This window comes from Dermacentor albipictus, chromosome 1, assembly GCF_038994185.2.
Source record: "Dermacentor albipictus isolate Rhodes 1998 colony chromosome 1, USDA_Dalb.pri_finalv2, whole genome shotgun sequence".
Lineage (NCBI taxonomy): Eukaryota > Metazoa > Arthropoda > Arachnida > Ixodida > Ixodidae > Dermacentor > Dermacentor albipictus.
The window spans coordinates 80,393,217-80,416,750 of record NC_091821.1 but is presented as its reverse complement, the minus strand read 5'-3'; the positions used below and the strand labels follow the sequence as shown (position 1 = coordinate 80,416,750).

Here is a 23,534-nt window from a genome sequence, read left to right as displayed (position 1 = left end):
TAAAAATCAGTTCTGCGGAAACTAGAAAGATGAAGCAAAGTTCATGAATGGGAAAAATTTTCATCAACCCGAGTGCTGCACGCAGCTATGAAGGAAATCCATGCTAATTTCTCAGGAAGAAAGCTTCGCAGTTGATTGCTTTCCAATTGTAGCTTCGTGCTACAGTCGGGTGAATAAGTTTTTCCGTTTCGTAAATAGAAATGTTCTACGAGCAATCACTCGTTTAATTTAAGCACGACAAACTTTTGTTCGCATCAGGTCAGTGGCAGCCTAATCAGAGGATGTCTGCGTGTCACTTGTATTTCACTAAGTGAAGTGCACGACACAATGAAGAGAAGCAGTTTTTGTTCGGCTGTCTTGTATGGCCCTAGAGTGTGTGCTAAGGGGATTGTAAGGAAAGAGTAATGTAACAGTGGGTCTCAGTAACGTGGTGGAGAACATGCAATGCAAAAGCTCGACAGAGTCCCAATCTGTCGCAGAGCGGCATGTGAAGTAGAGCTGAAGGCACTTTTTAAACCCCACGGCCAACAGGAAGGCGGTAGAGAGCAGGGGCCTATAGCCTCTTGGAGGGGCAGCGCAAGACGATGAAGACAGAAGGCAAGAACACACAGGACAGTGCTGTGTGTTCCTGCCTTCTATCTTCGTCCTCTTGCGCTGCTCCTTCAAGATGTTCAACCAGTGCCAACTCGCCCAAATGCCGAGCCTATAGCCTCTCCGTTCTGACCAGGGCAGTCCGAAGCTCACCTAGTCGAGTGAAACAGCCCGCGTGCGGTTGCAGATGAGTGTTAAGTTCGTTAAGGAACGTCGCGACAGTGATGCAGGCCATTGCACAGACAGCCCACCCCCTTCACACATTTGCTAGTCGTGTTAGGCGCAGCAGTTGCACGCACGGTGGCTTTCCTAAGCGTCGACCGCAACCCTAAATCCTGAATAGCAAGTGATTCTAGCCGATAAGCCAGGGTCCATGCACACAGCGCATTAGAAGCGGTGTCCTACGACTGATATTTTGTAATCTCTACGTATTTGCAGATTCTCTCCCAGCTTTCATACAAAAAACTGTAAAAATATATTTTTATTGAATCTCCACACTCGGCCCGCTCTTACGAAGAAGCAAATTATGCTTTCGCATCAAATAAGAATTTAGATTATTTGCTGTGACAATAATGAGCATCAATTTCATGAAATGCATTTAGACTGGCGCTGGTATTTTACGCTGTCTTACGTGTGCTTGCGAAACGCAGATTCACCCAACGTTTCCGGCTTGAACGCCAAAGGTTCTTCGCTTCCCTTCTCGACTGCAGCGAAAAGACGGAGTCTTTCACCTCACGCCAACATTGGGTTGCAAAATGCGGACGAACGAGAGAACACAGGAGAGCGGAAATGACACGAGTGCCGCCATTCGGGACAGTTATTGCCGCAGACTGTCGTGGCGCACGGTACAAGGTTCACACCTGCCTACGGGTCGACGCTAATGGCCAGTGACAATCTCCGAGGAGGAAACGGAGAGGCAGCGGCTGCTTGCAGCGCGTCCGACGTTGTTCAAATGCGGGCTTTTCTTTTTATCGCCTTCTCTCTCCCTCTCCTTCTTCAGCTCGTCGCTCGGGGTCGTTGCCTGACAGCAGCTCGTGCGCTACGGGTTCTCCGGATTACGCCTGTCCAACCGTCACTATTTATTTCGCCTGGCGCGGTGGTTGGATTTTCGCGTGTTGCCCCACGGAAGCCTTGTTACGCCCTCCGACGACGTTAGCGTGTTGACTCTGCCGCTCACGTATTGTGCAAGCCGCTTGCACAGGCGTACGCAGTGTTTACGTAAACGGGTCGCCCCGCAGTGGCGCGGCCCCTTTGCTGTGTGGCAGCAGTCTCCGTTTCGTGCACTACGCCACTGGCCCTGATGAATGTTTTCTCTTGCTTGCTTTCTTTTACGCAGGGTTTCCTGAGAATATACAAGCAGTTCTTTCCCCGGGGAGACCCCTCCAAGTTCGCATCACTCGTGTTCAGGGTATTTGACGAAAACAAGGTAAACGCAACGAGTGAGCTACATTTCTTATACGTGCCCCTCGTAGCGTTAGGGCAGCTTATTCTTCTCCTTTTTAAGCAAGATTGAACCGTTTAGGACAACTGATGGGCACATAATGTATGGTTTTTAAGAGCTGTTCTAACTTGTGCGCTCTTGTAATGCGGCGCACTCTGCCTGAAGAGCACGTACGCGTGATCTAAGTTGAGGTATGTTACGTGTCTATTCTTGTTTGCAACAGGTGCATTTGAATTGAGTGAACTATTCGCGAACGCGTTCCAAGTTTAATCATTTCTTTCTTTCGTACTTCACAAACTGCATTTGAAGATGCTCGTGCCTGTGGTGTTAACTTGCCGCTTATGATATAGTGCCTGCTTGTTAAAACCTTGAAGTACGTACTATGCGTGAGCGCATTCCAACATTGACTGAAGCATATTTTATTGCTTCCAATTCATAAAAGCCAATTACTATATGATTTCTCGTATGGCTAAGAGAATATAGACTAGCTGGAATCGTAACGTCTTATCAAAGAACATTTAATTAAATGGAAAGGTATGAGCGCTATCATGCCAGACTTCATTAGTGAAATGCTTTCTTTGTTTCTGTAGTGCTTTTAATTATTTGTCTGGTTGACTCAGTGGGTTCTACAGTTAAGTTGGAATGCAATTTGCATTTTGATTGAAGTGGATTGCAAATAATTTACGGGCACTTGGATTTAGGTACGCGTTAAAGAATTCCACATGCACAAAATAAATGTGAAGTTCCGACCTACGGCGTCGCTCCCCGTCACAAATGGAAGTCCTCAGCAAATTGAAACGCAATTCCAAGACAGCACGGAGATAATGCGCGTTCTCTTTGCGGCACTACAATAGAATTTAGCAGGACTGCCCTCAAGCTGCGTGAAGAACGTTATTGAAGCAGTGTTGGCGCTGGAATCCAATCTACTAGGGTACTACGATATTCAGTGACCAATCCGCTTGTGTATTATGAAATCGACGAAGCAATAATGTCACCCCAATCGACCAAAATTGCCCTTTATAATGCAATGGAACTGTTGTAGATTAATACACCGAAAAACTGAGCTAAACATTTTTTTTAAAGGAAACTCACCGATTCTAATTTTGGCTATTTCGGAAGCCGGACTACGAAATCGAAGATCGCTAACTGGATAGGTCGCCCATACGAACCATAACATCAACTTTTTTCCGGTTGGAACTGTCACCTTGTTTATTCGTCACGAAATTACCCGTGTCGCTTTGGATGTCAGATATTTTTGTTCTAATGGGCTGGAAGGAGTGGCCATTAGGATGTGATGCAGATAAAAAAAGTCAGTATTGCACCTGTGTACATGTCCCCAAAGAAAAGATTCCAGTTGAAACATTTCTTTAACACCTCCGTGAACGCTGCCAAGCACCTCGCTTCATATGCGCATATTTTAATGCGCATCACGGCATGTAGGGCGACAAAAACACGGATGCTCCTGGGAAGCAGGTGGCGAAATTGATTTGTCAGCTACCTTTATGTGTCGCTAATGATGGTAATGCGACGTTTTATTGACTACCTGCATTATCAAGTACAATTGATCTTACGCTGCATTTAATAACATTCATAGAAAAACAATAACAGCACCATATCGGATGGGGAGGGATCATCCGCACTAATATTGTCCTAATATTGGCAAGGTTATCAAATGGGAAAAATGCAGAGAACACCTTGTGAAGTCTACTAATGAGCTTTTTTCAAGCGGTGATAGCAAGCAAGGCAGTAGCAACTACCACTCTAAAGCTGCCCCAGCAATTTCCGGCTCCCAACCTAAAGATCTGTAATCTGTGCCATGGACGTAGAAGAGCAGAGAGGCAGCTTGTGCTAAAGAAGGGAGACCCTGCTCTGAAGACGGTGTTTAACAGACTCAACGCAGCTATTCGCCGACACACCAAGACACTGTGGAGGAATCAATGGAATGCTTTTTTGAGAAAAGTTAAGTGTGCTTACACCTTTGTCTAGAATATTGGGTGCGGTATATAATCTATCCAGTCTGCTTAGACCACTAAAGTCTTTTATCGCACTTTGCTTATTGAAAGAAAAGCCTTTGATGTCACTGGCTGAGGAGTTTGCAGACATTTACGAGCTTGTAAAATCCGCATTGACGTCTTTCTCCCTTCCGCCTGCTACGCCATGTGTGCGATGCCTTATTCACATCGAGGAAGCTGCACACAGCCTTAGACTCCTTGTCTAAGTGCGCAGGACAACATCCTCGATTTGGTAAGCCACATCTAACATGACCAAGCTAATGGGGTCCCCACACTTGTAATCTTGATTGACGTATCAAAGGTGTATGCCAATGTCATCCAGGGTTCAATATCTTGCCGACCAGCGGACATGGGAGTCACAGATCACCTACTACGTTTCATTGATAGTTTTATCAGTGGGCAGGAAATGTAGGTGAAACTGTAGACGGCACTGGGCAGAGAGAGAGCAATATCACGAGGTGTACCACAGGGAAATGTATTGTCACCCATGCTGTTTAATGTAGCCATGGCTGGTTCAACAGATGCTTTGAAGAATTCATGCAAGACAGTATATGTGGCAATATATGCAGGTGATATCTCCATTTGGCTATCCGGATACCAGCACAAGCGCTTGGTCATAATGGCTCAACGGACAGTAGTGTCTGCACAAACCTACCTTTCTTCAGTAGTATTAGCTACCTTGGCAGGCAAATCCAGTTTTATGCTGTTCCCTGGGCTACGGCGAAGACTGACCCGGATGAAGATTAGCCTCGCAAGCACGTCAATTCATTAAGCAACTCACGTACGATTTCTTGGCATAGTACTTGATTCCGAAATGTATTGGAGACTCGCTGTAGAAACCATCGTTTCGTCACTCGAATCGAGCTTGAATGTGGTGCGAAGGGTGGCCAGTGCAGGCTGGGACAGTCATCCATCTCAGATGTTGAAATTACACTCGGCACTGGTAATGAATCGTGGACTTTTCCAGCTGCCGTTAATATCACCGTCAAAGTCCCAATACGATTGATTGGAGTCTCTACAGCTGAAAGGTGTCAAGACAGCTCCAAGTGCGCCAAAGACAACTGCTAGCAACAAGGTTTTGCACGAGTCACAGTCGACCTCTTTCCGCCTCCTTGCATATCAACGTCTGTTCTTGCAACTGTGCCGCCTCACTGAGCTTGAGGCAGGAAGAGCGCTTCGTCAGAGTCTTGGGAAGCGGACGAAATCTCGCATATTTGTGACACTCAACACACTTCATGTCTTCATCATCATCATGACACGAAGTGTGTTGTACGTGACCTGAAATTTATTTTTAAGAAATATACTGTCAGGAACCACCATGGTCGTATGAGAGTGTGGAGTCTCAGCTTACGATTACGCATATTCGCACCAAGCGACTTACACCTGTAGCCGAGGCAAAATATTTGGTGGTAGAACACTTCGACAGAATGTATGACAGATATCTGCAGTTGTACACCGATGGCTCTGTTGACAAAGAGAATGGAACCAGTGCAGCAGCGCACGTGGTACAAACCTGGTATCGCCTGGGCTACCGGTCTTGACCGCGTTGTCTTCTACGGCATGTGAAAGTGTCGCCATTGCAGCAGGCTTGCGGAAACTGAATTCCTATCAGCCTCAGATTGTAGCTCTCTTTTCAGACAGCAAGGCTAAGTTGCAACTATTACTGCGCAGGTTTCCCCTCGTCTAGTTCATTCAGTATTCATTACACGCTGCAAAGAATTACAGAAAGCTGCAATTACAATCGTGTTCCAGTGGGTAACAGCCCATGTCGTCGTCGCAGGCAAGGCCGCGGAAAATCTTGCGTGCAAAGCGCTTACGTGCAGGCCATTGAAGAAGGCTCCCTAGGATGCAGAATGAGACATGAAGACCATCTTAAGCCACTTCCGTTCGTTGTGGTCTCCACCACATCAACCTTGTGTGATTAGAGGACTTAACAGAACTTATGCCGCACTCCTTTATCGCATCCGCACCGAGTCAGCGAAAACTCCAGCTTGGCGGTGCAAGACAGGACTTGCCCTATCATCGTTATGTGTACATTGTCAAGGTCTTCGTGACGTTGAACATTACGTACTAAAGTGTCCTGAATTTGAAGCAGAGCACAATAAAATAATAGATGGACCCAAGCGCAAGACTGCACCACATTCAAACGCAAACGATGTTTTGTTCCCACGAGGACACTGGATATTTAGGAGGCAGGTGCTTCGGCTCCTCCTGAAGTTCATCCATGATACAGCGATGGGAAGTGAATGGTGAACCGTACAGGTGGTCGTGGTTGAGAAAACTAGCAACGTATTAGGCTCCGAGTCAACTTGTTTTTGGAGCCTCGTGTTGTTAGTTCAGTTATACTGCGAAGTGTTTCAGACCATATCGCGGTTGATAGGTGGCGTTCAGGAGGAGCAACTGTCAGCAACTTTTGCAAAGCTAGGTTCAGCTGCAGCAAAAAACATCCCTTCTCCTACCGCTCCTTCGTCGTCAAACTATCATTTTTAAATGTATATAAGTCCAACAAATATGTTTCTATATGGGCTGCCCACCCATAGGAACATGTTCAATCACCAACTCGCCCAGCTTGCCGTGTTAATCCAACAAATACTTTTTTCTTTATCATAAACGCAGGGCTACCGCGTGGAAGCGATACCCACATTATTACCCGCCCGCGTCCAGAAACTTCTAAAATGAGCCGGAACACTCTCGCTTGCCATTTGCTGTATTGCAATCTTTTACAACTTTTAGTCCTTAATAACGCGTCAGGGTGATTTCTCTTTTCACCACTTACGAGCAAACCCACGTTTACTCGTTTCTTTACTCGGAAGGATATAGACGGTAAGGGAAACAAGATTACTGCACGGGCGGCTGCGCGGATCTCGCAGCACAGTCAGTAGCAGTGCATAGTAGATGATGAAGCGCCCATCCTCGTATTGGTGTCGCTGGGCCTCGTTCTCGGAAGCACGCAACTCATTGTCCTGCCGCCTACGATGGGTATTTGCTGTCTGGTTTGTTTTGTGCCCTTCGGGTTGGAGACCCCGACGTTCCCTCTCTGCAGCGGCACGTTGAGCTTTCTGCTGCTTCCCCTGCCGAAGTTCGCGCCTTACGAGGAGGGCTCACCTCCAGCTGAGACTTACAGACCGGCGGACATGCATTACCGGTCAATTATTAACAGAACACATGTTTCTGCTTATTGGTGGCTGAGCCTTTCAAACGTACGGGTACGTGTTCAGTCGTTTCGTGCTGGCGGTGTCATCTGCAATGCTACAGTGTGGTTAAGTGTTGAGAACGTGGCATGTTCACTAGATGGCACCACGAGCAGAAGACTGCGCAAATGCATATTCGCCAATCTGTGCCCACAAATTCGTCTCCAGCACATTACGCGTCTGGTATTCGCTGACTTTTGTTACTTTTGTGAGTGTGTGGGTGGGGTGTGTGTCTCGTTGTGTTTCTTTTCCTTTAAGAAACGGGTCTTGGTTGTTCCACAGTAAATTGGGCATTGAACATCGCTATCAATGATAAATGGTCAGTAGATCTCGGCCTCTATTCAGAAAAAACAAAACATAAGAAAGGCTCTTACATTAGAACTGTTTAACAGAGCAGCTGCCAGCAAATCGTGATGGTGGACATATTATTAACAAAGGCCAATGGTAAACACAACTTACGAATAAATAAGTTTTGTGAATTCAGTCCCTGTTCTATTGTTAGGCACGAAGCCACAGTAGCGTTTGAGCTAAATTAATATTCTGTTAATGACTCTAAGGCGGCTTTGTTAGTGATGTATGTTTTCCCATTCCAATATACCATTTTACAGTATGAAATTGGAAACTGTTAAATATTTTGAATCGTATGAAAATATATGTGTGTCCTCTATTCTGTTCTGCTATTCCTAGGATGCAGTAGTGACTTTGAGGTAAAGAGTGCTTTCCACTTCTATTCCACGACTATTCCACTTTTCTGTTATACAGCAAAAAATGAAGGAAACAATGGTAATACTAAATGAACGAGCAAAAGAACGAAATTTAAACTAGTAAATATAACAACGCCCCAATGGAGAGTTCACTTGACGTCTGTCCATGCCGCAACCCAAATAATATCTACACTTTGTGGTCCTTTGCTGTAAGGTTCCTCCACGTACTGAATGGGTGGTAGGTCCAGCTCCACACATCAAGCTCCGTCCACAATACAGAGCATAAGCTCGTTTCATACCTAACGAGACTACTTATTACAAATGGCGATCTTTCTCTGTGTCCACTAAAAGGTATCTTAGGAATATGTTCGCCTTTTGCAGCAGATGACTAGCTGACCTCGGATTGAGTGATCTTTTAATGTAATTTATTGTGAATGGGTGCGTGTTCAAACTTCCTATTTTTATTGTTAACGTTTTTCCTTCCATGGCATATTTTGAACACTCGAGCAGAATGGGGCACATGATCTCAATTTCATGGCCACAGCAGCACTCAGAAACAGACTCACTTCTTTATCTTCCTTAAATTAAAAGATATAAATGATTGTATAAGAGGATTAAATTTCAAGATATCATTCATAAACAATACATACATGTCTTTATTATGTGCCCAAAAACATAACTAGGTTTTCATATATGGTACACAGGAACTATGGTACAACGGCGTGTCAACAAGTCAATAAACACAGACAGACGAGCCGATAAAGTCACCATGCCTAATATATAATTATTTAGTCATTGACTTTCACAAAAAACAAGAAAGTTAACGCGCCAACCACATGACCGTATGGTTGACGCACTCATTCGGCGCTTTGTACTGAAAGAGTTTGGCCACGTTCCGCCGTGCTCCTGACTTCGCTCTACATAAGGTGCGTGCGCAGCACATGTTTCAACCGGAACGCATTTTTTACGCCTGCTAGTAAGTTTAGCGGGGCGTGGGACTCCCGGAGGCGCCGGACGTTTGTGCGCATGCGCGAGTAAGAGCGGGCTCGATAGAGAAAATGTGGTAGCTTTTGCTCCTTGAATATCTGATTTTGCCTAGGCACTACGTAGAAGTGCCGGCATTGCGGAGTGGGGTCGAGTTTAGGCTCCGACGCTGGCTGCCCGCGCGGTGAGACAATGGGCACGAACGCGCCATTTGGTGATGGCTGGGTCTGAAGGTGCGTCGGACGGATTTTCTAGTGCCTCTAGCGCTGATGCTATGTCACTCACGCCCCATTAAATCTTTCTTGCCCCTTCTGGCGCTCTACCTTCAAAAAAACATCACTGATATTTCCGGGGAAGCAGTATAGGGGCCGTAGTAGAGGCCCGGCTTCCTCTCCTGGTGCAGTATCTTCGCTCTTGGTAGGCTTTTCGTATGCTGCTGTCCGCGACTTTTCAGCAGCATTATTGAGTGGTCCCCTTTGAGTGAAATAAACGCACAGCGCTTAAGCAACCACGGTTGAACGGCACTGCCTGGTGTCACGCTGTGAGGATTATTGGCTGTGCGTCTCGCCCACGTTAGGCTAGATTAGCTTAGGTTTGCGTTACTTTAGGTTAGGTTAGCGTAAAAGGCATTAGAGTGGCGCGGCATATTCTCACCGCAGTTACGCCATGTGTATTTTTGTCTTTGCGTCTCGGCCACGTTACGTTAGCTTAACGTTAGGTTACGTCAGGTAAGGTTAGCGTAAAAGGCGTTAGGGTGGCGTGCCGTATTCTCACAGCGATTACGCCGTGAGGATTATTGTCGTTGCGTCTCGGCCACGTTTGGTTAGGTAAACGTCAGGTTAGGTTAGCATAAGAGGCCTTAGGGTAGAGCGACGTGTTTTCATAGAGGTTGCAGGGGCTTCGAGTGCCACCGGCGGCATTTCAGCCATTTGCGTTCAACGGCAATTGCTAAGGAGCTCTGCCTTCTAGATTTTCAATATATGTGGCCCGGCCTCCAATATATGGTCCCTACTTCTCCCACAGAAACATCTGTCATGTTATTTTCACGGTACATAGCCGTAAGGCGCGAGATAAGTATGATCCGGCACGACTGACTTAGCACGAGCGCCGCAGGTGCGACACAGTCTGTCTGACACAGCGGTAGCCAAAGGGGGCGTCAGTGCTTGCTGATTCACCTATTTCACCGCACCTGCAGCCAGCGTCGGAGCGTAAACAAACTCGACCCAACTCTGCAATGCCGGCACGCCTAGGGACAAAGGCATATACAACACGCGCCAAGAAACTTCACCTCCGTGGTGCCTAGCCAGAGTGATATATTCGAGGAGCAAAAGCCCCCCCTCCCCCCATTTTCTCTCTCGTGCCCGCTCTTACTCGCGCATGCGCACAAATGTATGGCACCTCCGAAGGTGCCACGCCAAGCTGTACTTATTAGCAATTGTAAAGTCGCTACCGGGACATATCATGACGAGGTCGAGGGACAAATACGATTCGCGTGCGCTGCTGTTCTTCGGTCGCCTGCAGTTTCTGTGTTGTTGTGGATCCTGCAGCCGCCGCTCTCACTTTAAGTGTCCGCATGTTAACGACGAGGAAGACGAGTTCTACATGTCGGCGAGCACGAGCACGTTTAAGTGCTCTCATTGTTCCAGGCTGAATGTTTTCGGCAGTGCCGCTAACCAGAGACCTCAAGCAGTTAGTGCGACGGCAACCGGCCTGCAGTCGAAGCTGTAATCAACTTCATGCCGTCGTACAGTCCCTCTGCGACAAAATTGCGTTCTCACGACTACCGTGTTAGAGTTGAAGACAATCAGAGTCTCCGGTTACAACTGTCGCAAAACACTGAGCTTATGCGTCAATCGACCAAGGAACAGAGGGAAAGGAATGCGTGGCCACCACTAAAACTACTGTTTACAATAACAGTCACAGGAGGCCGCGCTGCCTCCTGCCCTTGTTGGGTCGACACGGAACGAGCGCGAGGCATTCTTCCTGGATCCTCGAGAGCCAACGCCTAACAAGACTTTCAGTAGTGGAGTATGGCGGCAAGGCGACGGTATGTCAACGTTCCAGCACAAGAGGCGGACGCCACCGTCAGCGGAGCAAGTGGTTCCAGCCGACTTGTATGCGTGTGTGCGCTTAGGCCGCCTGAAAAGCGGTCGCTCTTCGGGCCTCACTTGGCGTGCTTCAAAATTACCGCATACTGGGCGTCTTGGTAATCTATACTTGAACCTGCAGCGCGAAATTACACAATGCGCAAAGAAAGACGGGATTGACACAGCGCTGATGTCGTCAGACAGGACGGACTCGACGCTGCGTCCGTCCTGTCTTTCTTTTCGCATTTTGTAATTTCGTGCTGTAGCTTCAAGCATCGTCTGGCGCCTACGGCAACATGTCAGGACGTTTCTTCAGCACTGGAAGACGTCGCTGGGAAAGACTCTGTTCGATGCTCGATATTGAACACTGAGCACGAGGGCTACTCTTTTTACATCACTGCGGGGAGGAATTTACTCGAGAAAATTAACTCAAGATGTATCTGCAACACCGGCTGACTTTTCAGGCCATTATTCGGGACGCTGAATGAGCGAAAAAGCGTTGCTGCCGAGAGTACCTAAAACGTATCTTGAAATACTCAGTCATTTAAGAACACGTTCGCAGTCTTCGAACTAAATTCTCAACTTTCTCTGAAAACGTTTTAGCTAACTATTTCGACCTAATCTGTCTGAGCGAAACCTGGCTAAATAATGATTTTGTGTAGGGAAATATCTTCCGTCAGAAGATATAGTACAAAGACGTGACCATCCATATGACGAAGCTGTGAAATTCGGTGCAGAGGTTGTAATTGCCGTGCGAAGCAGTATTACCACATGGTGACATCGGAGTAGTTCCGCTGACTGTGTCGCTTGAGGTTGTTTCAAAGCGCGGAAGAAACCTGCTTGTATGCCCAGCTTATTTTCAATATAATGTAAGCCGGCACGTTATTTGCTGAACACAGTAACACCTTTGCTGATAGAATTGATGAAGATAATTACATGTTGCATTTGATAGGTGACTACATTCTGCTATCTGTTGAGTGGAACCTTTTCTGGCCGGCTTCCTGTTCTTTGTTAGGGGCATACGGCGATGCGCTAATGTTCCTTGTCGAGTAAATTTCTTAAACTCATACAATTAACCTGTATTGCAAACACAGCCGGACACATATTACATCCCGTTGGCAGCTTATCCTATCAAAAACATTTCTGAGGCTGACGAGGGTATTGTTACTATAGAGTAGTGGCACACGTACTCCCCCTGCGATTCACTGTCGCAATAAAGAAGGACGCCGTGCGACGCATTACAAATGAGTCGTTTGCTTTTTCCTGTGGTAACTATCACGGGCTTTACTACAATCTGAACGATACAGATTGATCCGCACTGTATGAAACAAAAATGGAAACGAAGCAGTTCGTGTGCTGACTGAGTGCACGGGACGTTCAATTAATCTTTTTATTCCTTGAAGCAAACGTCAACCAAGGCGCTACCCTCAGTGGTTTTAGAAGGAGTTGCGCTCTTTCCGTAGAAAAAAAAAGTTGAAATATCATGAAAAATGCAAGGGCACAAAGTTATCCTCGTACGTAAAGTTCTCCGAACCACAGTTTCTTATAATAATTACTAGAGGGAAATCTGGCGCTGCTATTGTCTAGCCACCATTAAAATGGTGATTAGTACAAGGATTTGACGTAATAGTTCTGGGGAAACCCGCAAGGTGGAGAGAAGTACATAATAAAGGGAAAATTAGACATCCACCCGTTCGTAGGAATTGCCACAAAGGAAACCCATACGGGTTCCTCGAAAGAAAAGCCTCGCAGTTGAAGAAAAATTCGTCCTGGTCCGCGACTCGAACCCGGGACCACCGCCTTTCCGGGGCAGCCGCTCTACCATCTGAGCCAACCAGGCGGCTAGCAGATGGTAGGGCGAAGTCGAATTTTTCAACTTGGCGAAGTTTAATTTGTCTAATTTACTCTTTATTAAGTACTTCGCTCCACCTTGCGGGTTTCCGCAGAACTATTACGTCAAACTCTTGCCTTTGCTTCGAGTTGTTGACAAATTCGACTTCGCCAACCCACGACTTCGCCACCTGCTAGCCGCCTGGTTAGCTCAGATGGTAGAGCGGTTGCCCCGGAAAGGCGGTGGTCCCGGGTTCGAGTCCCGGACCAGGACGAATTTTTCAACTGCGAGGCTTTTCTTTCGAGGAAACCGTATGGGTTTCCTTTGTAGCAATTGCTACGAACGGGTGGATGTCGTATTTTCCCTTTATTAAGTACAAGGATTTGTGGGATCTTCGTGCTTGAGGCTCCATAGGTTTTTATGGATTCGTTTAATGCGGAAAAAGTGGACGACGACGAAGTGTTTCTGTCATAGAACGCTTGTACCTTTGTCTCGCTTTGTTTATTTCCAAACTCTTGGAGCTGCCGCTCCCTTGTTGCGGCAATGGATGAAGAAGCCCTCGAAGACCTTCCTGGAGTCAAGCCATCACGTGGTGTCGCGTCCAGGAAACGCGGAAATGCGTCAAGTGACACGGACAGCGAGTCAACCGAGTTGTACTCGGACAGCGTCGACTCGTCGGACGACGATTTCACACTTGTCATGAGCCGAACCACAAAAAGAAGACTGCTACGGAGGTCATCGTCGCCAAGTGTCTCCACCGTGAAGACAACACCACAGCGCTGGCCGTACACCATGCTCTTCATGCCTGTGGACCCAGTGTCCAATCTGCGACTCCTAAACAGGCAAGTCCTTTCCGCGTTTCTTGAGGGAATCGCGCCAAACGAGATAAAGGACGTGAGAATAAACTCACGGAAGAATGTCCTAGCAGTAGATGTGCTACACCGTGGTGCACTGCAAAACCTACGGCACGTAACGGAGATCGACAACATACAAGTTCGATCCATGATACCTACAGGCTGTAATGGCACTGTCGGCGTCATTTATGACGTCGACATTTCTATACCAACCGACGACTTACCTATATTAATAAAGCCAACTACAGAGGGCACTCTTATTAAGCACATCACAAGACTTGGCAACACACGTTGCCTGAAGCTGTGGTTTGAGGGCGACAGCCTTCCCTCACACGTCAAAGTTGGCCACGTCCGCCATCCAGTCCGCCCATACGTACCGAAGCCCCTGCAGTGCTACAAATGCTGCAAGATGGGACACGTAAAAGGTGTGTGTAGGAGTAACCTGGTGTGCCCACGGTGCGCTGAATCTCATTCAGCAGATACCTGCCGCGCAACTGTGTTGAAGTGCCCGAACTGCCATGGTACTCATGAGGCTTCATCCAATGATTGCCCGCGGGTGAGGAACGAGCGAGCAGTGCTCAAACGTATGGTTCGGGACCATTCAACACACAGAGAGGCTGCCACTACTCTCAGACGACGACGACATCGCCATCGCAGAGCATCACGAAGAGTAACATCTACTGAAAGATATACACCATCATCTTCCGGCAAAGCGGCTACCGTATCAACGCCGACTTCCACAAAGACAGACACTGCGAAAACGAAGAAAGGGGCAAGACTCGCACCTCCTGAAGAGTGGCCAACACTTCCACGAGCACAACCTGCACCGGAGTCACATCAAATTGCGCCGCCCTCAATGACCTCACAAACCGAGGATGCGACGACGACTGGGGATCGCCAAGTCGTAGTGATGCTGAAGTCACTTATGGACGCCATGCGCATTCTACTCAGCAGCATGAAAACCCCGTCGGCACAGAGCGCACTGCAGGTGCTGGACACCTTGAGTCCGGTGCTTGCGACTCTAGGGTAAAACCACGGCCCGAAAATTGCCGTCGTTTCAAGAAGAGGTCAAGAATGCATCTGTCTTTCAGTGGAACGCCAGAGGGCTTAAGTCACGCATGTCCGATTTCAGACAGTTTGTATTTACGCACCAATTCCCCATTATCGTGATTTGCGAGCCCAACCTGTCAGCTCCCATCAGACTGTCCGGGTATGAGTGCTTTATGTCCTCTGCCCACGGAGAGTGCAGCAAGGTCGTTGTGTTTATACGCCGTGACTTGACTTATGTGCATCACACAGTGCCTCCTGACGAAGCAAATCAATACGTTTGCTTAACAGTAAAGAAGAAAAAGCTGACGTTCACAATTCTTGGAGCCTATTTATCTCCAACAAGTCGTCTAGATTGTGAGCGCTTACGGGGAATTTTGACATCGACTCCACAGCCATGGGTGCTCACCGGGGACTTTAACGCCCACCATTACCTATGGGGAAGCTCCAAAGTGAACTCTAGAGGCAGAACGTTGGTGTCCTTTGCCTATGAACTGGAATTTTGCCTGTCAAACGATGGTAGCCCTACTTATCTGCGTGGATCAGCGTATAGTAGTTGCTTGGACCTTACCTTCGTTTCACGTTCGCTTTCGAGAAGAGTGCACTGGTTTTCGGATTTAGAAACGCGGGGTAGCGACCACATCCCAACCTATTTGAAGATCGAAGGTTTGACTAGCTCCAAGTCCTCCAGAACCGTCCAGTGCATCGATTGGCCTAAATTCAAAACAATAATGGAAGACTGTTGTCGTGACGGCACCTCCTATAACCTACAGGGCGCGATAAAGGATGCCATACAAACAACCACGCATTTCCTTTCGAAGAGTTCTTCCCGCACCGATTTCGACGTCGAACTAGCGAAACTTCGAGCAATTCGCCGTCGTGCGGAACGAAGATATAGACGCACGAAGTCCAATTATGATTTGAGATTGGCTAGACGAACCCAAAAGAAAATACAGCGTCACATGAACAAGCTGGCTTCGCGACAATGGGTATCCTTTGGCGAGTCCCTGGATCCGCGAAAACCTTTGTCGCTTATATGGAGGACTGTTCGTGGCCTTCGCACAACCTTTGGTCAGCGCCACCCGTTTAAATCTCTGGCACTCCATCTACAATGTAGAGATATTGATGTCGCTGAATCTTTCTGCAGAAAGATTGCTGGCGAAGCAAATTCCGATGGAACGGGTACGGGAACGCTCGACCACCCACCGTTACCACGTGATCCCCGCATGGAATGCCCTTTTTCTATGGAGGAACTAGAAGCTGCGCTGGCTTTGTGCAGGCGTTCTTCAGCGCCAGGACCTGACGACATTACATACCGTGCCCTGTGTAACCTAGGAGACCAAGCTCGGAGGGCACTCTTGCTCCTGTACAACGACTCCTGGCAGACGGGTACGGTTCCGCAAGAATGGAAGTCAACTCGCCTCATTCCACTTCTGAAAGCTGGCAAGTCGCCTTTGGACATTTCCTCATACCGTCCGATAGCACTTGCCAGCTGTGTCGGAAAAACAATGGAAAGAATGATTTTAACACGTTTAGAATGGTACTTAGAGTACTATGAAATCTACCCAGATGCTATGGCCGGATTCAGACGTGGCCGTTCGTCAACAGACAACGTTGTTGACTTGATAACATTTGTGCAACACCAAAAGGCCTGTAAGCGACTATCTGCTGCTCTGTTTCTAGACGTTAAAGGGGCTTATGATAATGTCACCCATGAAGCCATCCTTAGCACGTTAGAAGCCATCGGACTTGGTGGTAAGATGTATATGTGGGTGTGCAACTACTTACAGAGGAGACCATTCTATGTAGACACAGAAAATGGCCCGACATCCGAGCATTACGGTAGCCGAGGAGTCCCTCAAGGCGGAGTGCTTAGCCCGACTCTTTTCAATCTCACCCTCTGTGGATTAGTTGACAACCTGCCAAGCACCGTACGACTTTCCATCTATGCGGACGACATCTGCATTTGGACATCAAGCGTGACACGACCTCAGCTTCGCGCTCGGCTTCAGAAGGCTGCCTCAATGACATCTTGCTACCTTCGTGAACAGGGACTTGAAATCTCATGCGGAAAGTGCGCAATGGTGGCATTCACGAGGAAGCCAATGTCTGGTTACGGCGTATCCATTAACGGACAACTTATACCATACAGCAGAAGTCACAGATTCTTGGGAGTCGTAATTGACAGAGACCTGTCTTGGACTCCGCACGTCAATTACGTGAAAAAGCGGCTGACTGCTATCTGCCACCTGTTCAGGTTCCTTGCTGGAAAAAGTTGGGGAGTATCTGTACACGCTATGTTACAGCTGTACATGGCGTTGTTCGTTGGATTCCTGCGATACAGCCTGCCTGCAATATCCAACACCTGCAAGTCTAACCTGCGTACGATACAGAGCATTCAAGCCCAAGCCCTTAAGATATGTCTTGGCTTACCACGCAGTGCATCGACGGCTGAAACCATTGCCCTTGCGCAGGATTACCCAATCAAGACGCACATTACCGTTGAGACAATGCGTATGCATCTCAGGCATTATGCTAGGACCCCTTCCCACCACTTGGCGAGCCTCACTGCTGCAAGGCCCTGCTCGACATTTAGCGGCATTGTCAGTGCACATCGTGCGTCGTTTACTTCAGGGTACGCACCTGCGGCCAAGCCAGCGTTTCCTCCGTGGTGTTTGAGCCGTCCACAAGTGCATTTAATGATTCCAGGACTACAAAAGAAGACAGATCTACCGGCCCCTGCTCTAAAACAGCTGAGCTTACTTCTTCTGCATGAAAAGTACAGAAACCACGTCCACATCTATACCGATGGATCAACTACGTCGTGCAGTTCCAGTGGTGCCGTGGTGGTACCAACGCGAGGAATGACACTGCGCTTCAAGACATCGCATGTCACGACCTCAACGGCAGCAGAACTAACGGCCCTGCGTCGAGCACTGGAATTCATTGAATCTGAAGGAGCTAGAAAATGGGCTGTGTTCTGTGATTCCAAACCGGCATTACAGTGCACGCAGTCAGTTCTTCGACACGGATGCCATGACCAACTGACATACGCAATCGCGAAACTTTACCATGATGTCCAACAAAAAGGTCACGAGGTCATTTTTCAATGGGTACCTGGCCATTGTGGAATCAGTGGCAATGATTCCGCCGATAACGCTGCTCGTACAGCACATCATGAAGAGCAGAGCGTTCCGATTCCGCTTTCGAGGACAGACGCCGCTAGGCAGCTTCGACACTTGGCACGCAGTCTCACACTGACCGAGTGGAACTCGCCAAACTTACGACTTACACGACTGCATCAACTAAACCCCTCCCTGCAACTCCGGCCTCCACTCGGACTTCCTCGACGTGAAGCTACGCTTCTCTGTCGCCTTTGGTTAGGGGTTGCGTTCACAAAGGCATACTCTACATTGATTGGAGTGACTGACAGTGGAGCATGCGAGGTCTGTGGCACGGAAGAAAACATCGACCACCTGCTGTGCCACTGTCCGCGATACACCCCTGAGAGACAAGAACTTGCGAAAGCTTTTTAAAAACTGGACAATCGGCCGCTTTCTGTGCAGGTGCTGCTGGAACACCGCCCCCATCGCCCGTCGGCCCAAAAAGCGGTGAAGGCACTTTTGTGCTTCTTAAGGACGACGGGCTTGTGCGACCATTTGTGACTCTAATTGCAATTTCTGTCAGGCCACACACGTCAGCGAACTCACTGCAATTTCCTTTCCTTCCCTCCGCTCTCTCCCTGTTATCTTTGTTTTCCCCCTTTCCCGTTCCCCCGGTGTAGGGTAGCCAACCGGACGTGATTCTGGTTAACCTCCCTACCTTCTTCTTATCTCTATCCCTCCCCCCGTTTAATGCGCTTTATCTACCTTATTTATCCTGATTTTCAACGCAATCTTTACTTTTTAAGCGAAGCTTGTAAATTGGCTCACTTTCCGTGACGTTGTGGTCTCACGCATGCGGGCGCGCACGCACACACACACACACACACACACGCGCACACGAACACGCACGAACACGCACACGCACGCACGCACGCACGCGCGCGCGCGCACACACGCACACACGCACGCACACGCACGCACGCACGCACGCACGCACGCACACACACACACACACACACACACACGCACACACACACGCACACACGCACACACGCACACACGCACGCACGCGCACGCGCACACGCACACGCACACGCACACGCACACGCACACACGCGCGCGCGCGCAAAACAGCTGCTCCCAGAGCAGAGCAGCTGCTAGAAAAGGCGGCTTGATGAGTTGACAGCTGTTCAGGAGCGTGAGTTATTAGCGAGGGTTCCAGCTGCATAGGCGCGCGCTCACGCCACGCGCGCTACCAATCAGAGCCGTTTTACTTCCACCGGGGAGGGCAAGGGAAGAAAGGGGTTTCGCGCGGGCTGCGCCAACTTCGTTTCCGTTCAGTTCATTCTGGAAAAACAGATGGGACGGCCGCGCGTTGTGCGTTCCCCCGAGGAATTGGCAGCCTTCGACGAGCAGCGGCAAGACGTCGCCCGTGAAAGGACTACTTTTATTGAAGAGTGGTTGACGTGAAATGAGCAGCTCTTTTGAACCTATGCCAACGACAGTGTCACAAATGGCTCCGATAACAGCTTTATCCCATCTTTGCGAAGTATCCTTACGAATTCCTACGATTTCACTAATCTGTACGCAGAACAATTTTCTTCTGTACATATGAAATCAACTAGTGCTTCTGGTGAGCATGACACAGGTTTTACCTATAGTGACTGTTTAATAATTCCGACTTTTTCAGAACACAATGTTGTCATGGTCATAATAGGTTGAGACAAGCGTTGACGTGCTCATGACGAAATACCAAGCTTTATTGTGAAACGTTACTCGCCAATTTCTGACCGGATTTTAACGGACACTTTGAATCTCTGCGTGTACGCTTGTCTTTTCTTACAAATGGAAGTCTTGAATTGTGGTCCCTCTGCAGAAAAGTGGTAACGCGACAAACGCAAAAATTATCACCCAGCCTCGCTTTTTTCTTCTTTCGCTAAATTTTCTGAAACTGTTCTGCTCCAACAACTGTTCTCTTTCTGCAAAAACTAAATTAGTAATTCTCAACACGGATTTGTTTGAAGCCGATCTGTTGAAGCTAACCTTGTGTCGCAGTTGGTTCCTGCTGCGCTAACCTTAAGCAAGTAAATACCGTGTATTTCAACCTTTCTAACGCCTGCAAACTTGTCTCATATGGTCTGCTTCTATAAAAACTATTATTGTATGGCGTCGGCTCGAACCATTGTGCACTGATCAAAGGCTAGATCGCATCATGGGTAAATTATGTTCGAATTGGCGCCAACTGTTCTGTTCCTTATGAATTGCTGCCTGCTGTGCCTCGGTATTATGCATGGTCCCCATTTTTCAAATGTGTTTATTTTCCACGATCTAGGGGTATTGAATGACTCTGGGTTAACGTTCAGTGCACACGTGTCAAGTGTAGTGAATGATTCGTATATATTATGCGTTATATCAAGGTCAACCAAAGCCTTTTTAAATGTTAAATGCGTTCTACGTTTCCATTTTGCTCTTGTACGACGAAAACTTGAGTTGTTGTCAGTTTCATGCAAAAACGTAACTCGCGCGAGCGAAAGAAAAATTGAAAGCGCTCAAAGACGATTTGTTCATTTGCTATACGATCGCTTCTTGGGGCACAAATATTATTAAGACTACGAGCACATTCTGCGGATGTTCCACACTGTCACTCTCACTGCTTGTAGAAAATACCATGACCATGTGTCTTTATATAAAACTATGCGCTGTTAAGTTTGATGCGGCAGCTTAACTTCTGCTCCTTTATTTACGGTGCCGGTACCAGGCTTGCGCAATCTTTGTGTTTTGATGCGAGAGCGTCAAATGGCTCAGGGAGCGAAAAAGCCGGCGTCTGTAGCAGCCGAACGGCACCTAAATTCCCATTGGCTGCAACGTCACGTCACGAGCGTGCCTCAACAGAGCAACCATCGGCTGCGATGCCATGGCACGAGTGCTCATCGACGGAACAGGGTGGGCGAAAGGGAGCACCTGCTGCCGCAGTAGCGCGCCAGGTGTTGCGTGAAGGGTGAGGGCATCGCTGCGCCGCCAAATCATCCTCGCTCTCGCTCTCGGAAGCGTGTGTCATCCGCGCGTTCCTTGTCCGCTCAAGCTCTCGCCTGCGTTTTAAATGCTCCTTGGTATGGTCAAATCGAAACTCGCAAAGTGTTTCAACGTGCTCGCTTTGCCGCGAGGAGTTCATAATTCGAAGGACCGCTCAGTGGCGTTCAGTTGGACATTAATGCTTTCACATTCACAACTCATAAAAAGTCCTTAGGGGTCCTTGATTTTTTTTTTTTTACGTTCATGATGCGTGTAACCTGCTGAGCCTTACTATCCATTTTTTAAACCAGCACGGTTGTCTACGTTTAGATGTTGGTCTATTTTATTCGTGCGTGTGTTCTTTGGCTGACTTTCTAAATAATGCTTGAACTTTGATAAAGTTCGTATTGGTTCTCTTTCATGTTTTTTAAGTATCATGTGTGTTTGTTTTTTGGTTTTGTTGCGTACACCATTACCAAGGCTCTGTGCTGTTCGTGGGCACTTGCAGAAGTAAAGAAATAAAAGAATTATTTTAATGAGCCATTTCAGACATGTCACTCCATGCAGAGGCCTACGTTGTAATCGGGGGCGAAAACTGCCTTGCGTGGTTGCAGTGACGTGGAACACAATTCAGCCATTATTATTGTGTTGTGGGCACGAGCACGAGGGACGTTTTTCTGGCTCATTTTCGGCGGGAATTCGCTCGGCGAGCGTGTGTTCACTTCACGGTGACTCCACGCACGCGTCGATTTTTCCCGGGGCAATCTGTCTCACACTGCCGATTGAAGCAGGCACCCGCGGTGTTCATTTCGCGAACATTAGCAGTGCGCTTGTAGCGCGAGTATATACAGGCATGGAGACTGCGACGAACGCTGCGCCCAATATACGCCAGAAGTTGCGCGCATAAGGCTCCCATATATATATATATATATATATATAGACGAGGGCGAATCATAGTCCTGCCCCCCTCCCCACTTTTTTTCTTCTTTCTTTTAGGCAAATTACGGCTGTAAATGCGAAGTCCACATATCCATCCATTCTCAGCGCAGGCCTTTTCTTGGACCGGCCCGGCCTTATCTGCCGGTACCTCCGTGGCGCGGCGCTGCTGTCAGTTGTTGAACAGGGCAGTTAATTGTGCTTCACACGTCACACGTCCACGGCGTACGAGCACCGAAGTGTGATTCGTTTTCTATGGAGCAAGGGACGAACGCCCATCGAAATCCACACGAAAATGCAGCCCACGTATGGTGAAAGGTGTCTCGCTTTGAGAAGTGTGAGGTAGTGGCATTGTGAATTCGCAAAAGGCCGTGAAGTTCGATGGTGATTCCACAGTCAGCTGGACAAGTTCTACCACACGGGCATTTCAAATTTAGTGCTGCGATGGGCAGATGTCTGAACCGGTGCGGGGAGTATGTGGAAAAATAGTGTAAGGTACGTATAATACATATACTTGTAATAACCTCTGTGTACGTACCTTATTTGGCTAAAAAAAAAGTAGGGGCAAATACTTCTTGATTCACCCTCGTAGTAAGAGGTGAGCTAATCAGGGACCGAACTGACAAAGGTTCTGACAACTGACAAAGGCTTTTGGTACGTAAACGCTTTTCGCCATGAACGATAGGCACCTCCCGTGCCATGTCACAAAGCACCGGCAACGTCATAGCGTGACGTCACCGGCGCACGTGTAGTGACCCTGGTTATCAAAACATAACGCAACCAGTTCTTGGCGTAGCGCAACCGTGCAGTGGTTGATGTGGTTGCAGGCCACGGGGATGTTTTTAATAATTATTAATTATTCCGTGGTCCTCCACAATCATCTTGTCAGCCACGTTCGTTGTACCGTGTGCTGGACAATATTGGTGCGGGGTAAACTGCGCAATGTAAAACTGGCAACGCCGGTTTTTTTTATTATTTTTTTAGTTGCGGAAATGGAACACGTAGTTGTTTGTGGTGGGCCGTGCGATGACCATCAACGACACCGGCCACGCTTGTGCTAGTGTGTTGAGCGCAAACTTTGTGCTGTGGTGATGCATATTGTTACGGAAGGATGAAAGAAGACAGAGGAAGATCACGAGATGCTGGGTGCTGCGTGATGTTGGTGGTCAGCCATCTTGTCTACGCTGACCCTTCTTGTATATATATTGTAAATAGAGTCTTTATATAATTCTAACATCCCCGTAACATTTTCAATGCGAAAGTTTTGGTCTTCTCAAATTAAAAGCAGTTAAGCGAGGCAGCAAGCGGAGGCACCGTTTAACAGGAGGCACCGTTAAAATGTGCAGCTGCTGTGGTAAAACGTACGGTTTTAAAGATCAATGAAATTGTTCGGATCGTGTGATATACGGATGGTGCGTTTTTACGAAATCACTATATGTTGACTTGATGAAGCGGTGTGCATGTAGAAGCCGTACGGTGCCACTATTAATAGGACGATCCATGCACTCTCTAGACATGTGCCTTACTTTGAAGGTGCTGTCACTTCAGAAAATCGCAATATCAAAAATCACGATCGCAGCAATTTCGGTACAAGCAACGCATCTGTGAGAAAAGATCCAGCCGGCTGAACGTTTTTTCGCTAACCAATACCCTTCCCCTGGCGCGGCAGGTAGGCAGGGCGTTCACATACAGTGCCGTCACGCTGTTTGTAAACAGAAAAAGGTCTATGATAGCGCAAGA

At 47.9% G+C, this 23,534-nt stretch overlaps 1 protein-coding gene across 1 annotated transcript in view; it reads left to right on the top strand.

Annotated features, from left to right (window-relative positions):
* LOC135915098 (frequenin-1-like) overlaps positions 1 to 23,534 on the top strand; it is a 292,700-nt gene that overhangs the window by 233,090 nt on the left and 36,076 nt on the right. Inside the window, exon 4 of the mRNA XM_065448095.2 lies at positions 1,928 to 2,017. Within this exon, the coding sequence (XP_065304167.1) occupies positions 1,928 to 2,017 (90 nt within the window). The remainder of the gene's footprint in view (positions 1 to 1,927; positions 2,018 to 23,534) is intronic.